General features: G+C 36.8%; 1 protein-coding gene across 2 annotated transcripts in view; it reads left to right on the forward strand.

Moving 5' to 3' along the window:
* Nucleotides 1-17,805, forward strand: part of dock5 (dedicator of cytokinesis 5) — a 272,453-nt gene that overhangs the window by 66,024 nt on the left and 188,624 nt on the right. For both annotated transcript variants that reach the window (XM_039769628.1, XM_039769630.1), the window contains exon 2: nucleotides 14,421-14,504. In XM_039769628.1, coding sequence (XP_039625562.1) covers nucleotides 14,421-14,504 — 84 coding nt within the window. The remainder of the gene's footprint in view (nucleotides 1-14,420; nucleotides 14,505-17,805) is intronic.

The raw sequence follows: 17,805 nt of genomic DNA on the forward strand, positions 1-17,805 counted from the left end.
AAAAAATTGTTTGGGGAGGGTATGGGCTGGATGTGGAATTGGAAGAGGAATTTTTTTCTCACATTGTCACAATCAAAGTGTGTTTGTCTGATCTGTCAATCTATTATTGCTATTCCAAAGAAGGAAAATGTGTAAAGGCATTTTCGAACTGTTCATAAAAACTAAGAAACAGATGTCCTTCCAAAAAGCAATCTGAGAAAGAGAAAGGAGAGGAAACTAAAATCGCAGTAAATCGGACAGCCGTCATTTTTCACTCGGCTGAATTTAAAAGCTCCTTGACTGCATTATTATGCTCTACTTATTTATGCGAGTCAGCCTTTTTCCCACATGACGATTATTAAATCCAAATACTGTAGTGACCATAAGTGTATTGAATTGTTATTGTGCCATAAAGGTTATTCAGTTATGTAAGGTACGACAACATACATTTTATGTATAAAGTATACTCAGTATATACTGTATATGTGTATATATATATATATATATATATATATATATATATATATATATATATATAATTTTTAATGTAGGTAGATCATTTTGACCTGGTCATTTTAAAAGTAGCTCACAAGCTGAAAAAGTGTGGGCACCCCTGCTCTAGCATCTTATAGGTCTTAGAATTTATCAACTTCTTTAGTCCTGATGGAGGAGGACAACACACCAGCCTATCACAATGCACAATCAATCATTACTAAAATCTCTAGTTAATCAAATGTATTAGGACGTTAGATAAAAACTTTGTGTACACAAGAAGGATTTCTCAACTCTATACAGAACATTGTGGCTTATCGTATTATCATCATGTAATAATATTTTACTTTTAGAAATCAAAATGTTTGCTTTTTAAAATTATTGAAAATTGCTGGGGAGTCTAGGGTTATAGTGACAAAGTGTTTGGGAGGGCCGGCTTCAAAGGGTTCACCCCATCACAAAAATACTTTTGAAACTAACAGGAAACCAATTTAAGGTAGCCAGCTTAGATGTTCTCTGATCGTAATACAACGTAGCAACTTTTTGGACCCAGATCAGTGTTTCCTGTATGGGTTGCATTGGTTGTGGACCCGGCGGTGAATGAGGAGGTGTGCAAAATAGGCAGTGTGCTGTAGTGGTTAAGCCTTTGAACTTCAAACCCTGAGGTTGTGGAGATCAAATCCCACTACTGACACTGTATCACCTTGAGGAAGTCACTCGAGCTGCCTGTGCTCCAATTGGAAAGGCAAAAGGAACGTAACCAATTGTATCATAAATGTTGTAAGTCACCTTGGATAAAGGCGTCAGCCAAATAAGTAAATGTAATGTAAAGTGGAAAGGGGTCTTTCATAAAGAGCAAGCATAAATAAATGATAGTATTTTAGTAATTTGTAGTAAGGTAATACCAATAAGTAATTATATAATAGAAGTAATAATGTATTAAATAATATAAAAAATCTCTTATGAAATCAAAAAATGCACACTTTTTAAATGAATTACTATAAAACCATATCTACAAAAAAAAAAAGAAATACATTTACAATTACGAAAGATGTCCTCGACAAAGGAATACACATTTTTAATTAAAAAAAATAGGCATACCCACAAAAAGGCATACATAAACAATTATCATTTATAGCATATTCCATAAATAGATCTTGCCATTATAAAAGCCAATAAATCTTTTAAAAGAGTCAGTTGAATCATATCCACTTGGCTCCTTGCCGGGGTTAGAAAAAGGCGTCACTACTTGCATTTCTTGTCAGAGTTTTACAAGGAAGGCATGTCACACTTCAGGACTCAAGTTGCTAAAATCTCATCACTATTCATTTTTTGGAGCTTGAACCATAAATGAATTATAGTACATGACTAATTACATTATTGTAATGCAAGGTGAGAGTCATTTTAACAGAACATTGTAATAAGAACAGGGGCACTATGAAATGTAAGCAAACAAACATCATAGGCTACAGTGTTCCCCTTCAAAGGTTCGCAGTGATTTAATAAATTAATTTAACTTGCTTCAAGATTGTGTGCTTCAGTGTCTTTACCATTCAGCCCATTCAGTTTTCCGCACCTATAAAATCGTGAATACTGGGTGGCCTACCTGGTATTTTCAGAGATTGGGGAAACATTGCAGTGGCTTACTTGGTAAACTTTTTTTATAGTGAGTTTATTTTGGAGTGTTTTACTATAATGGGAGTGGTGGCTCTGAGGCTAAGGATCTGTGTTGATATCCAGAAGGTTGCCGGTTCGAATGCTTGTCACTGCCAAAAGAGTTCCTACTCTGCTGGGCCTTGAGCAAGGCCCTTAACCTACAATTGCTCCAGGGGTGCTGTACAATGGCTGACCCTGTGCTCTGACACCAAGGGGTACGTGAAAACTAACAAATTCCTAATACAAGAAATTGTATAAGGTGAAATAAAGAACAAAAATAAAATCTAAATTGAACACATTCAAGGCAGAGAATAAAAATGAAAATTGTGATTCATCTCTGGCCTGGAATAAAATTAGCTGTGTAATGAGGAGAAACTTCACTTCAGTGACTTTGACATTCCTAGTTTGAGATTAGACTGTATTTTTAAAAACAAAATTCATTCTAATTGTTATGGACTGGGGAATCATTTAATTCCTGGACTGTACCCAATTCTGTATAGATATGCACTGACTCTCCTAAAATGTCATTAGGTGGGTTTAATAGGTGGATGGATGAATGATTTTATCTTAAAAAATATGTTCTGGTTTGGAAGCCCATCATGCAAGTGTTGCTTTTCTGGAAGTGGGTCCTTGTCCAAATGGGAATTTCCTGTTTAAGTTGAGCTTTCTAAACTGTTTATTTGTTTGTGAGGGTGCAGCCCACATGGATTCCAGACGCAGATTCTGTTATTTTGATTTTTTTTTTTATCAGAAAGCAGATACCAGTTGGCTGCATCATGTTGATATTTTTTAGCTCAGCTTCTTTATAATGATTCCATTGTTTTGTTACAATGGCACTTTTCTAATTTATGGATGATATGTTTCCAGGAGGTGGGTTGCAAATGTTTCATATTAGCCTTTGCAGTACTTGTTTGTGTGGTTTTCTGCTCCTCTGTGTCATTGAAATGTACACTTACATGTTTTGACAACTTCTTTGCAAAATGAGGCAGCAGTTTTCACACTGGTAACCTTGGCACATTTTCTCAAATACACCAGACAGGAAACTGCTTCTCTTTTATTCTGATTGTGTTTGGCAGACACATGCATATGAAAGAAATGAGAACACAAGTGCAGAGATAAATCAGGAAAACAAATTCTTGAAATGCCACTGGGACTAATAAGCAGGTGCCTTCTCATAAGTCAGAATTTCTCGTGCACAGTCTACAAATGATAAAGATCTTCACCTTTCTCCTATATAGACCCTTTATACCATTAAGCCATTTCTAATGGCCTTTCTCAAAGAGTCTAGTTTTACATAATAATGCCTGTTTTTTTCTGGCATTCTGATTAAAAATGCCACACTTAATAGGATAGGTCAAGTACATTATTTAAAACAGTTCTCCACCACTGTGGTTTGAAGTGATGGCCAAGCAAAACTATGAATTTTAATAAACTATGTTTTTACTGGAGAACAGAGATCATACAATTGTGGATACAATGGGCTTTAATGGAGACCAAGCTCAAAGAACAGTAAAAAAAGAAACGATGAAAATGCCTAAAAAAATATTAAATTATTTGTGTTGCATGTATCCAGGCATATGCTTACAATGACCCAAACATATGCATTCTGGCTAAAATATTGTTAAAATAAATCACTTTAATCTGCATCTCATTGAAACCCATTGTATTAGGAAATTGTTCTTGGACATTAATACAAACAATACAAGATAAGTAACAGATAACAAAAATGATAATATTTGAGTGGATTTTTCCTTATAAGTCTGCCTCCTTTGCACCTTTCTAATTGTAGCAATCACACCCAACAGGGCTCTTCACCTTTCTCACTGCTGAAAGCCAGATGAAATGTAAGCTCAGGCCTTCAACAGTAGGTCATTATAAAGTTTGTAAATCTTGTTGACTTTACTTTGGATTATTATGGGGACTCACAAAATGGCAATTATAGTACGTTTACCATGTTGACACTAGCAATCTGACATGTTCCTGCAGGCGTTTAGAGAGCCTAGCTATATTCTTTAAATTATCTGTGGCTGAGCAGTCAGGCATTACAGAAGCATACAAAAGAAAGACCGTCATTCCCTAACTATTACCAGCACTTACATGCTAGACACTTGGGCAAGATGTAAAATATTCAGTAATGACAATTGTAATGATGTTTTTAGCAAAGGGTTTAGTTTATTTTATACTTACATTACCAAGTATTTAAATCGGATGCTGAGCTTTCAAACAGTTGCATGTAGACAAGGAACACCACGATACATAGAGGGTACCAGGAAAATGCGACTGGGTGACAAGCAGTATGCAAACCTTATTTCCCAGGACACTTAACTAACTCCACTACAGAGCCCAAGGGAAATGTACTTGGAGCTATGATGCATATAACAAAGGGCAGGTAGCCTCAATGGACTTGTGGCCAAATGTATTCTGGTGTTGCTGGAAATTTCTTGCGTATGTCTGATTAGGTTTGCTTGGTGTAACGGTACTGAAAAAACACCAATTTTTAAAACAGTATGGTTACTGGCATTAAGCTAATTTTGGTATGAGAAGTAAATGGTTTTACAAATGAAACAATCACTGCCTCTCAACAAACCCCACTGTTGTCTGTGTATTTTCCAAGCAGCATGTGTTTACATGTGCGGTGGAATAGAGTGGCACACATGTGTGCGGATTGAGAGAGCAAAATCACTTGGAGAATTGAGCTGTCTATATGTTATTTCCTTTGGTATTGTTTTGGTACCGGTATCAGTACCAAAGTCAATATTTTAATACCAATCCAACACTAATCATTAAACACCTAAGTGAATCTGTGGATGCCCCAGAACCCGAAACTCAGGGATTTAAAATGGTTGCCACCTGCCAGAGTTAAGCGATGTTGAGTCATCAGATGGAAAGGGTTGTAGTCTCACTGGATGAGATATTGTAGTGAAGGAGTATAAGAGATCACGTGTCTTGGAGTGCTTTTTGTAGGTGAGCAGAAGGGTTTGTGGCCCCAAATGTTAGCTGGTGTCTGTTCAGGTTAGGTAGGAAACCAAGCTTTTTGTTTGAAAGTTTACCTCATTCTGTATTTGTCCCTAACTTTTGTTATTTTTAGTATAACAAAAGCCTTCTATTTTTTGATATTTTTATTTATGTAAGGGACAAAAGACAATAACAGAACACAACAACAAAATCAATTGAGAACATAGCAAGTACAGTATACATTTTCTGAAAATAATCCATAAAACTGAACCCTTAACCCTGAATCAGAGAGCTATATAATGGGTGAGGCCTATTAAAAGTTGTTCTTTTATGTACTGTATATGGAAATATATGGGAAATAAAAGGGCTCATAACAGGCCCGGTGCTTACTTCAAAATTACAGTAGTGGATTCTTGCATTTCACTTTGTTATATTATAAACCAGGGCTCCTCAATCACAGTTCTGGAGGGCAGCAGTGGCTGCAGGTTTTTGTTCCAACCCAGTTGCTTAATTAGAAAGTAATTTAATTTAATTTCTTATTTATGCTTTAACTCTGCCATGTCAGGTCATTCTCATATCCTAGCTTTTCTTCCTCTTTCTAAGGATATCATCCAAATGATTTGTAGGCTAAAATTGATGAGTAGTTCTCAGTCCTTCACAAGTATGTAATTAAACCCAATAGTGCATGATAAATACACACAAAATTGTAACAAGCTAAATGGAGAAATGCTGTCTCTTTTGTCATGTGCATGTTATTGCTAAAGGGCGGCACAGTGGCACAGTGGGTAGCGTTGCTGCCTCGCAGTTAGCATATCATAATCTCTTGGACCAATAGTGTGAGTTTTCTGTATTCTTATATGACCAACATTATAAAATACCAGAAATTATGCAATAAAATCAAGTCCCGACTTATACGCAGGGGAACTTATCCGTGAGTATATATGGTAGATCTGGGGCTGAAAGTTATGATATGTAGAGAACATACATTTGCTATCCAACAAACACTTGGCAACATGGCGTTTAGTGCTGCTACAGGACAGGGTCTTACAATATGTTTGACTGGTCCAGTGTGTATAGTGTGCATATTCTTTCTATGTTATTGTGGCTTGTCCCTTTTCAGACATTTCAATGCAGTTCAATTCTCATCTTGAAATATTGCTGTTTTAGTTTAGTAAGTTCATCTCAGGGTGGCACGGTGGCGCAGTGTGTAGCACTGCTGCCTTGGAGTTAGGAGACCTGGGTTCGCTTCTGGGGTCCTCCCTGCATGGAGTTTGCATGTTCTCCCTGTGTCTGCGTGGGTTTTCTCTGGGTACTCCAGTTTCCACCCACAAAGACATGCAGGTTAGGTGCATTGGCGATTCTAAATTGTCCCTAGTGTGTGCTTGGTGTGTGCATGTGTGTGTGGGTGCCCTGCGGTGGGCTGGCACCCTGCCTGGGGTTTGTTTCCTGCCTTGCGCCCTGTGTTGGCTGGGATTGGCCCCAGCAGACCCCTGTGACCCTGTAGTTAGGATATAGTGGGTTGGATAATGGATGGATGGATGGATGTTATTGCTAATTAGGACCAAGAATACAGCTTTTTAAGACTAAAATAAGCAATAAGGGTTCAAAATCTTAATGAGTGACAACTAAAGTGAAGCAGAAGTGTTACTTGAGTAATAAGTGCTTCTTATTAAGCAACTGGGTTGGAGCAAAAAACTGCAACCACTGCGGCCCTCCAGGACCGTGATTGAGTACCCCTGTTATAAACTGTTTACAGCACTTTTGTTCAGATTTGGAGCATTGTTTTAGTTTGAGCTACTTTGTTACTTTTTATTGTACATAGATAGTTGCACGAGAATGAGTCAATTTATTTTTATGTATGTTATATTCGCTCGTTTTATGCATTTGTTACTTTTGGATTCAATTAGTAAATGCATATCAGATATACAGTCAATGTACTGCTTAGCATATACACTATACAATGTGACAGACTAAAATTAACTTCATACTCATGCAGTCATTAATTAAGTCAAAGGACTTGTCTTAAGCGCATATAAAAGCAATAAAAAAGATTAAAATATCCACTGATTGTTAGAAAAAAGAGTTAGCATAAAATTCTGGATTGCCCTTCTTCCACATCAAAACATTGTCGGCTTAAATCATGCTGTAAAGGCTGGCATCTAGCTTCATCATTTATAGTATCATCTGTGCAGCACAGTTTCAAAGACTTTGTGAAACTATAAATAAACTGTGATATGTACTTTGGTTTTGTATGCTACTTTAACTATCTGTTTCAACAAATCAAATGTCATGCAAATAGCATTTTAATGGCAGTATAGTAAAAAAAACAACAATCTAGTACAGTATGATATAAATTTCCCATTCCAAATATTACTAGATTAATTCAAGTTGTCATTCAGAATACCATTTTAATATAAGCATATCTCAAGCTTACTACATTTAGTTCTTGCAATGCTGAAGAGTAAACATTTACAATTTCAAGTCACTTCTTCCATGCTGCGCGAGTCCTGAATAGGTTCAGAAATAATATTTCTTTTATTATAACATAGTTTAACATTCTCAAACTTGCTTCATGCCTGGCAGCAAGAGGCCCTTATGGCAACACTGGGGGCACCAACACTGAGTTGGATGCCCGTACATCACATGGGAACAGAGGTAGAATTTAGAATCACAAATGAACTAATGTAAATTGAGACTATTAGTGAAACACCTTATGGACCAGTGGGGTTGCTTATTGCTTCTTACTGGGGACTTCCATGTATTACTGATTTAAAAATGGACGTATTCCTGCTTGTTTGTTTCTTCAGTCTTATTTATTTATCTATCTATCTCTCTATTTATTTATTTAACCTGAGCACTGTTGAAATTTTGTTCTGTTTGCATTTGTTTGATTTTCTTTTTTAGTCTTTCATACGCATGTTTGATCTGTAATTTTAATTTCCTGCTATATACCTCAGTACTTCAGTGCTTTTTAATTTCCTGTAGGGGTGGCCATTTTTATTTTTTTAGGTTGTTATTTGCACCTTGAGTGGCCTATTTGTCGTATTTTTTGAATAGATGTTATTCTAGTTTATAGTCATTATAAAGTATGTGAAGTATTTTATGTACAGTGATAAGTTATCCCTTCTATTTTAAGACATCAAACAATGATGATTCCATATACAACAAGAGGTCATAATAATTTGGACCTTAGCATTCAAAATACTCAGCACATTTCAGGAAACAGTCACCTGCTCTCCTATTACATGCTATAAATGAGTCAGGTGTTAGGTTTCTGGGCACTGTGCTGTCAAAAAACATTAAATGGGACAATAACATCACATACATTATTAAGAAAGCCCATCAGAGATTTTTTTATTTTTGCATCAGCTGAGGAGATTCAATCTCCTTCAAGCAATATTGGTCTACACACCCATCATCGAGTCCATTCTGAACTCATCTATAACTGTCTGGTTTGGTGCTGCCTCCGTTCAGGATAAGGTCAATATGTAACGCATCACCACAGACTGTGAAAGGAATATAGGCTGTAACTTATGGCATACTGAAGTCCTATACAGCATGAGTCCAGGGTAAGGAAAAGGGCTGCAAAGATCATTGCTGATCTGACTCTCCCAAGGCATCACCTGTTCTAAAGACTTCCCTCTGGCAAAATCTTTGTGCAGTGAAAGCTAAAACCTAACCTAAATAGTTCTTTTCTACAAGCAGTTATTCATACTAATCAGGTCTGAGCTTCTACTCAGTATCTATGTATAACTACACTCTAGACTGCCTAGACATTTGAATCCTACTATCTCTTTATTTGTTTGCATTGTCCTTGTATTCTGCATCATATTTTATCATTTTATATTTTTTATACTTATCTTTTGTATTCTGTGTTGTTCTTGTTTGTTGTACCAATACTACAAGACAAATTCCTAATAAATATTAATGAACCTGGACAATAAAATGAAATCTGATTTAGATTCTGCTATGTGAACTTGAAAAAAAAACTAGCTAAGTATGATTTATGTTTATACACAGAATAAAAACCCTGAAATGAAAAGACTAAAATGTATACCTATACATGATCTGTGTAGGAGACAAATAAACCAAGGCAACTTATAACAATTAAATGCTTTCATTACAATTTACATGAAAATCCTATTTATGCAATATACACCTTTCTCTTGTGTATTAGTTGAATTATTAAGATATGCACGTGATTTTAAGGCTATGTCCACACTACAATGCTTCCATTTAAAAATCGTGTCATTAAATGAAAACGATTGTTGTCCGCACTAGTGTTTTCACATTGCTTCCAAAAGTATCTCCATACACAATAAAATTACCAAAAACACAATATTAACAAAATATGATGTAGACATTCTTCTGCACTGGATTTGTATGCATCTATGAAAATATCCTTGAAGTGATTGTAATGCAGGGTTTATCACAAAACTGTAGCAACTAGCAATTTTTTTTTTTTTTTTGTGCATGTATGCTATATTCAAACTATATATAAAGCAATTTACCATAGATGCTGTAAAAGAGAGACAAGGCAGAATAAAGTTTTTGGGGGGATCCACCCCATATATCGTGCAGGAAAACAACAAAATATATTCAACAAAAGAAAGACTGAAAACAAAGGTTATGCAGGTGGCTTAAATAGCCCCAAAGAAGTAAGAGGCGGGGATAATGAGGTAATTGTTGGAAATTAGGTCATCATGGGCGTGGTGAGGAACTGGAAGAGGAAGATTAGGTCTGGCTGTTTTCTTCAGAGGATCTGAAAAAGGATGAAGAAGAAGTGTTAGTCCACTCATTTAGTCCCTGTCCTGGCAATTTAATCTTAGTCACACCCCTGAGCTGCCTCTGAAGTCCACAAGTGTGACATTGCTTAAAGTAAAATAACACAACCAGTGCCATGGAAAGCAGCTCTTCTATGTCACCCATGCTAGAATATGGCTTTCTTCCATGATGGGTGACCAATCATGGAATGAGACATTGTAACAAGCAGGATCCAATCAAGGAAGGGCTAAGTAATAAGCATGAACAAATCAGAGTGCAGTTAGAGTCTGTGTTTTCACCTGGTTGCATTACAACGCTGAGCTGGCATTTTCAGAATTATGTGCCTCTGGAGAATGTTTTCAAAAGTTTTTGGAGGCTAAAAATACTGAAGTAGTGTGGACGAAAGGAGAAAAATGGAGAATAACAGCTGTGTTTTTTAATGAAACAATGAGGATGTAGCCTAAGATGCAACCAAGTTACTGAATAGTATTATGTTAAGCTGTGTATACCCTAAAAGTGAAGAAATTTAGATGAGGAAATATTAGCCTTATTTCAATCATTAAATATTGAGATATACTGATGAATGAGAATTAAAGACAGGAAGTGTTATGTTTTTAGTGCGTAAAGTAATCAGGAAAGTGAAACATATTTCATTAGGTTTAGAGGCCCTTAGACTATGTATTTGTTTACCATTAAAGAAATACAATAAAATGTAGCACCAATCTGTGTAACTGAGTGTGTGATCATTGGCTATCAGCTCATGCATACACAGAGCCTACCTGTACAATTCAAGACAGGGGTGAGCAATTTAAGTCCTGGAGGGATATAAAAATGACCTGACATGACAGAATGAAAGTACTAACAAAACATGGAATTAAATAAGATGTGTTATTGCCAAGAATTGGTTTCTAATTAAGCAACTCGGTTGGAACAAAAACCCTCACCTCTAGCATGAACCTCTAGGATGGATCTTGCTTACCCCTGACTGAAGATAAAATCACTGGGGTGAGTTGCTGGCTGGTTGGACGGGATCACTGGGGATGGCAGACATGACTGCACCGACTCGTAAAGATTATGTAAATAAAATCTGCAACTAAAAATCATTGGAAGAACGAGTAGTGTGACAGTGCCTTTATATCTGAATGAAATATAAAATTACAGGGATTTTGTTTTCTAAAAAAAAAGTTCTGTATCAATGAATTAATAATTTTCTCATTACTAGATCTTTGGCATATATCAGGTTTCTCGGTAGAAAGGTATTGATGTCTGTTCTAGGGCGTTAAAACTAAGACCTTTGATAGCAGATGCTTCATCTATAATAGCATCCAGTTTTATTGTTCACTTTATAATGAATATTGATATTATACGATGTATAATAAAAATGTGTTTAGAAATTATTAATGTCCAGAGACCTAGATCCAAACAGTGCCTTTGTTAACATTGTACATTGTCTTTCAATTTCTGTTTTTTGCCCTCATCCCTAAAGACCTACTTATTAGGTTCATTTCTGACCCTGGATTCATTATTGTTTTAGATGATGCTAGTTTAGAATTAGCAACCCTTTAATGAATGAAGCAAATTCTGAGAATTAATATAATTTTAACAGTTAAACCCAGGGTAATTGAATTAGAATTCCTAAGCTCATTCTTGTGCCTTGTGCTTATAGTACATTTTGTGAATTACTCTTTGATGGCAGGAATTTTGTTTAAATGAATTAAAAAGTGGACTTAGATAATGTAATTTGCATTTTTATTGCCAATATAGGCTAAACAATTTAGGCTTACTTAGATATCATTAACTTTCAAACTCATTGCACTTGCAATATTCACATAATGATTCTGGTAAGTTAAACAGGGACAAATGGACTTGCTTACCCATAAAGAAAGGTTCAAAAATGATTCTTAAATGCACTGAATATAAGTGAGATTTCATTTTCTTCTCTTAAGAGAAACTGGTACTTGGCTGAAAATGATGACTCAGGATCAACTGATTGTGTGTTACAATTTTAAAACATTTAGACATCACTTATTACTTACTTGATACAGAAACATACAGAATTACATGTCTTGAAGGAACATCTCTAATTAATATCAAAGCCTATACATAGTTAAAGATCATGCTGTGGTTTGAGATTATGTAAATTTGTAATTGTTAAGTATGGGATGACTTTAGTAAAACTTGTTTGTGCATTAGCAGTGCAAGTCCTAACACAGGCAGGCAGTAAACCATTAATGTTGTTAAACATTCATTAAAGTACCTGAAAGGCTCACAGATTATGAATAGCTGAAAGCCACCTGAAAATGAGATACAATATGAAACTACAAGGAACCTCCTTTTTGACTTATAGCCTTATTAAGGAAAGTCAACACCAAATTGAGAATTTCAAGCAGAATCTTGGTGTTTTTGGATTATTTCTAAGAAACAGTGATAAATATACTCAGTTTAATAAGACTAATGTTACTTGTCACTTTTTATATGTTGATGTTGACAGAGATTCAAAGACATCAAAGATGAGACCGTCAAGAACTAGCTGTGTTTAAAAGTAACCAACTTTTAGAGCATTTTCCTGTCTATCCCTTTTTTCCATATACAGTACTGTAATTTAACTTTAAGTAACATTTTATTCTTGATCCATTTTCTGATACATGGCAAAATGCATAAATGATGTGGTGCATCTAATGGCTAAACTCATTTCAGTTTATATTTATTAAGCTCACTTTCCTATAATAACTTTGCTTGCTGTACAAGTATAAAATAAAATGCAACATTTAACATAAAATGTAATGTTTAAACATAAATAGAATTTATGTAACTGTGACAGATAGGGGGCGGTGTTGTCCCCTTGAGCCCTCAGACCAGACGCCAGACACCAGATAAAAGTCCAACAATTTGTTTTATTTAGACTATACAGTGCACAAAGCACACTCCACTCCACAATACTCATTAATCAATAACAATAATACAATAAATCAATCCTCCACTCTCCCAGACGCGTTGTCACCCTGCCACCCGACTCAGCTCCACCCTGGGATCTCCCAGAGTTCTTTTTAAAGTTCTTGACCCGGAAGTGTTTCGCTCTCTCTGTCCATGTGACTGGTAACACTTCCGGGTCAGATAAAAACTCCTTTTCTTCAACCTGGAAGTACGTCGTTTCTTCTGTCCCCGTGACTGTAACACACTTCCGGGTTGTAATGAAAACAATCCTTGAGCCTCCCTGCAGCGTCCTCTGGTGGCCCCCATGCTGCAGGAAGGGCTCCCTCTGGCAGCCTGGGGGCATTGGCTGGGATGACTGGCCGGCCATATACCACATTAACATATACAGAAATATGCACATACAGTAACAGAATGATGTTTTACTCTAAATTCTAAAAAATATCATTCCCTTCGCAAACAATGACAATTTTATTTGGGTAGATGTAAATGTAAGTGTATTACATTTCAACGTAGCTAAATGTTAATTTTTACTGAATGATTATTTGAAATGAATGTCACAATAAAATAACAGTTTAACATGCAGGCACCATTGAACACTTGGTGACTGAGTATATGCTAAAAAATAAGTAAAGGAAAAGGTAATACTTTTATAGCACGTAATCTTCTTTTTCATCTTTATATATTTAGTGTTCAATAGAAATAAAAGCATTTTATTAAAGATGCGAGATGCTAAACATGGTAAATGTGTGATGAGGTTACACCCTCCACTTATAGGATGGATAAAGACCTGCCCAGATTATTGCTGAAAGCACATTTGCAACCCACAAGTTCATCGATTATGTTATGATTTCATGAAAGTCTACCTAATTCCAACCTCATTTTTCACTGTCCAAAAATGTAAAAATAAAGAGTGTGTCTAGACAACTTAAAATGTGATGATTGCCATTAGTGCTACATGCATTTGATTTTCTTTCATACCCTGAAGTAATGCATGCAGGAAGAATCCTAAAGAAAAGAAGCTGGCTGGTGCAAGACTGAAACAGGCCCTAAGAACTTAGCTGGGAAGCTTCATTGCGAGAATGAGTGTGTCACTGCTCTGTGGCCCACGGCCCTTCAGCAAATTTGAAAACTCACAAAAACTTTTTTTTTTGTTAATTCTTTTAAACTGTAATATTTCATGATATCAAATGAAAATTGACTTGCTTTGGTATGTCTTCCCATATATTTAAATAAACCTTTATGCAACCGACTCTGGGATGAATTGGCATCCACTCTTAAGTTCATTCCTGACTTGCACCCTAACGCAATGACTCAGTGCAATCTTGTAATGTGAGTTGGGAAAGAAGAGAATAGATCTGCAGAAAACTTACTCTGTTTATCTTATGGATACCTTACTGACCGGCATATGTCTTTTCATATAATTAAATCTTATTGTTCAAATATAACTAATTATATAAGGTACTAACAGTAAAAATTTATCCAACACGCTGTAAATAAATCATACTCTATTTGAAGATCTGATTGTGACTGAATAACCTTTTTACTAATAGTTTCACTACAAATACTATTTTGATTGCTTATTTTCATAAGAGGCTATGGTGTTCTTCATCTAATGGTCTCTTTTATGCTTGTTTCTGCAGCAATCTACAATTATGATGCCATGCAAGAGCATGAACTGTCATTGCAAGTTGGGGACACTGTTCAGATAATGGAGGTGTTTGAAGGTGAGTCTAGCAAACCCCTTTTATTCACTTTGATGTCCATTGTAGGTCGTAAATGTAACAAAAATAAAACAGTGAAAGCACATTTTGAAAAGGACTGTTGCGCATATTTTTCTGTTTTCTGCCCGTTATAAAACTTCAGTAATCATGTAGCACTCTAAAAAGACAACAAATACACTATGTGTGTGTTCTTGTAGGAAATTGTCTTAATTGGCTTAAATCTCACTTATGATTCTATTTGTAATGTACTAGGTGACATTTTTATTCAAAACATAAATAAATTGTACAGTTACCTAAGTATATCTGGTGTTGGAGTGTTAGCAGTGAATTGCTAAAATACATGAGGTCAGTTAGTGATTCAACGGGCAGCGGTGCCTTAGACTTTTCGCCACCCCCAATTTTGTTATCTTTAGTTGGAGCTTTAATCAGCAATTTAATAGTTTTTACACATTCATTTTATATTATGTCCATGCTATCCACCTTATGTTTGCTCCCTTTTTAAATAAAATATTTGCAAAATCATTATCTTAAAACAGGCTTACTCAAGCCCACCAGACCTACTAACTGGACAGTAGTATCTTAAAAGGATTGCTTTTCCTATGGCCTGCTCATTGACCTGTGAGACAAGCATCCTGGCATTGACACCAGATAAAGTGAGATTGACCTGATAGGAAGCAAGCAGTGTCTTGTCTACATGAATATCTATCTATTTACAGGAGAGAAAGTGTATTTCAGAATGGTATATTGTGATGCACAAGTCACTGTCTTACACCCCAAAACAGGAGGCTAAGTCACAATGTTCAGAAAGGTCAGCTTTATTAACCACAAACATGAACAGCAAGCATTTTATTGAATTGGGAGCGTCCACTCTATAACACACAAGCACAGCAAGCAAACAAGCAAACAGTAACTTTATTAGTCATTCCGCCTCGGCTCCCTCCTTCAGTCCAGGTACTGATAATACTCCTCCTCAGGTTCATCCCATGGCTTTTCACTTGAAAAATATAAAATCCGGCAGGTAACAATGTCAATTCAAGTCTGAGTTTCAAAAAGACTCCACAATTTTCTTTACAGAGTTTTCCTGTTATATTTGACTTTTTTATAAAGTAAGACAAAGTTGCTTTTGTCACTTTTATAGTGCACATCTAGCTTCCTATACTGACCAAAAACCAAACCTCTCTAAGCAAATATTCTTTGTCATTTCACTGTAGGGTGGCATGGTGGCGCAGTGGGTAGCGCTGCTGCCTCGCAGTTAGGAGACCTGGGTTCGCTTCCCAGGTCCTCCCTGCGTGGAGGTTGCATGTTCTCCCCGTGTCTGCATGGGTTTCCTCCGGGCGCTCCGGTTTCCTCCCACAGTCCAAAGACATGCAGGTTAGGTGCACTGGCGATTTTAATTTGTCTCTAGTGTGTGTTTGGTGTGTGTGTGTGTGCGCTCTGTGGTGGGCTGGTACCCTTGCCTTGTGCCCTGTGTTGGCTGGTATTGGCTCCAGCAGACCCCTGTGACCCTTTAGTTAGAATATAGCATGTTGGATAATGGATGGATAGATGGATTTTACTGTAATTGTTATTGTGATTTGATTTTTTCCAAAGTTTTAGAATTAATATCAACTGTACTTAACTAAAAGAAACATCTTTAACAAATGATCTATATTTAAATTGAGGAAGCAGGTTCTCTCCCCTCTTTAACTCCATCTATTTTTATTCATTTATTAATTTATCTCTTTACTTATTTTTATTAGCTTAAAGTTTTACTCTGCTTGCCTAGCTCTCTTTCTCAGGGGTGGGGGTTGATTTGTTTCAAACCTATTTCTGAAAAACATGATTTATTTTTTTGGAATGTTATTTGATTTTAATAAAATCAATAAAATATAAAAACAAAAAAAAAATATCAAATGCTCATTTATTTTTCCTTTTACTATTGGCCCCTACTCTTTTGAGTTATATTTGTGATTGAACTGGACTGTGCCCTCAGTCCTATTGTGTGATCCAGTCCTCCCAGCTCAATATGTAGGTCCTCACACAGTCACATGGGTAGATGGGTGTGGAGCATGGCCCGGACACAGATAGGCGGACACTGATAGTTCACCTAACACACGTTTATTATACATTATTTACAAAGATGACGCACACACAACCCCAGCACTCTCCCAAAGTCCAGGCCTTTCTCACACTGCCTTTCTCAGGTCCTCCTCCACTCCTCTCCTCCAAGACTCTGTCATTCTTCCTCCCAACTCCAGCCATTGAATGGAGGGAGGCGGCCCCTTTTATATCCACCTGGGTGTGCTCCAGGTGCCATCCAATTAGCGACTGCTGGCACTCCTGGTGTGGCAGAAGTGCCGGCTGTGCACCCGGAAACACTCCGGGTGTCCCTGGTCTTCTTCCCCCCAGCACTTGCAGGTGTGGCGGAAGTGCTGAGGACCCGGGCTCTTCAGGTATCGGGGCACCCCCTGGCGTTGACCACGGGCCCCTATAGGGTTGAGCTTCTAAACTGTTCCCGTGGTCCCCAAATAACCCAGGGTGGTCGCCCCCTCGTGGTCTGGAGGAGGCGTAAGCCCTCCTCTGGTCCTTCTGGGCATCCCGGATGGATGCCACCCCTTACCGCTTGCCACAGTGGGATACAATGCAAAGCAGAAAGTTTATACCTTGAAGAGTTTGATGGGACTATATACAGTGGATTCAGAAAGTATTCAGTCCCTTCATGGTCTGCACACTTTATTTTGTAATTGCTTTATTTTAAATTGATCAATTTGCAATTTTTTTCCCATTAATCTATACTCTAACTCAATCTACAACCTACAGTATAAGGCCAAAATGAAAACATGTTATCAGAAAGGTTTGCGGATTTATTAAAAATCTAAAAGTGAAATCTCTTTCATATAAATATTCAGGCCCTTAATTCAGTACTTTGTAAAAGTCCCTTTGGCAGCAATTACAGGTAAGTAATTTACCTTTTAGGGTAAGTCTGTCCGAGCTGCACACACCTGGTTCTGGGCAGTTTATCCCATTCTTCCTGGCAGATCCTCTCAAGCTCTGTTGGATTGGATGGGAAGTGCCTGTAAACTACCATCTTCAGGTCTCTCCACAAATGTTCTATGGGGTCTAAGTCTGGGCTTTGGCAAAGTCACTGAAGGACAGTCAGAGATTTGTCTCGAAGCCACACCAGCATTGTCTTGACTGCATGCTTTGGGTCATTGTTGTGCTGGAAGGTATGCTGTCGACCAAGTCTAAGGTTGTGTATACTTTCAAGCTAATTTTCTTTTAACACTTCTCTGTATTTGGCTGCATTCATTTTTCCCTCAATTCT

This window comes from Polypterus senegalus, chromosome 11 (assembly GCF_016835505.1).
Source record: "Polypterus senegalus isolate Bchr_013 chromosome 11, ASM1683550v1, whole genome shotgun sequence".
Taxonomy (NCBI): Eukaryota; Metazoa; Chordata; class Cladistia; order Polypteriformes; family Polypteridae; genus Polypterus; species Polypterus senegalus.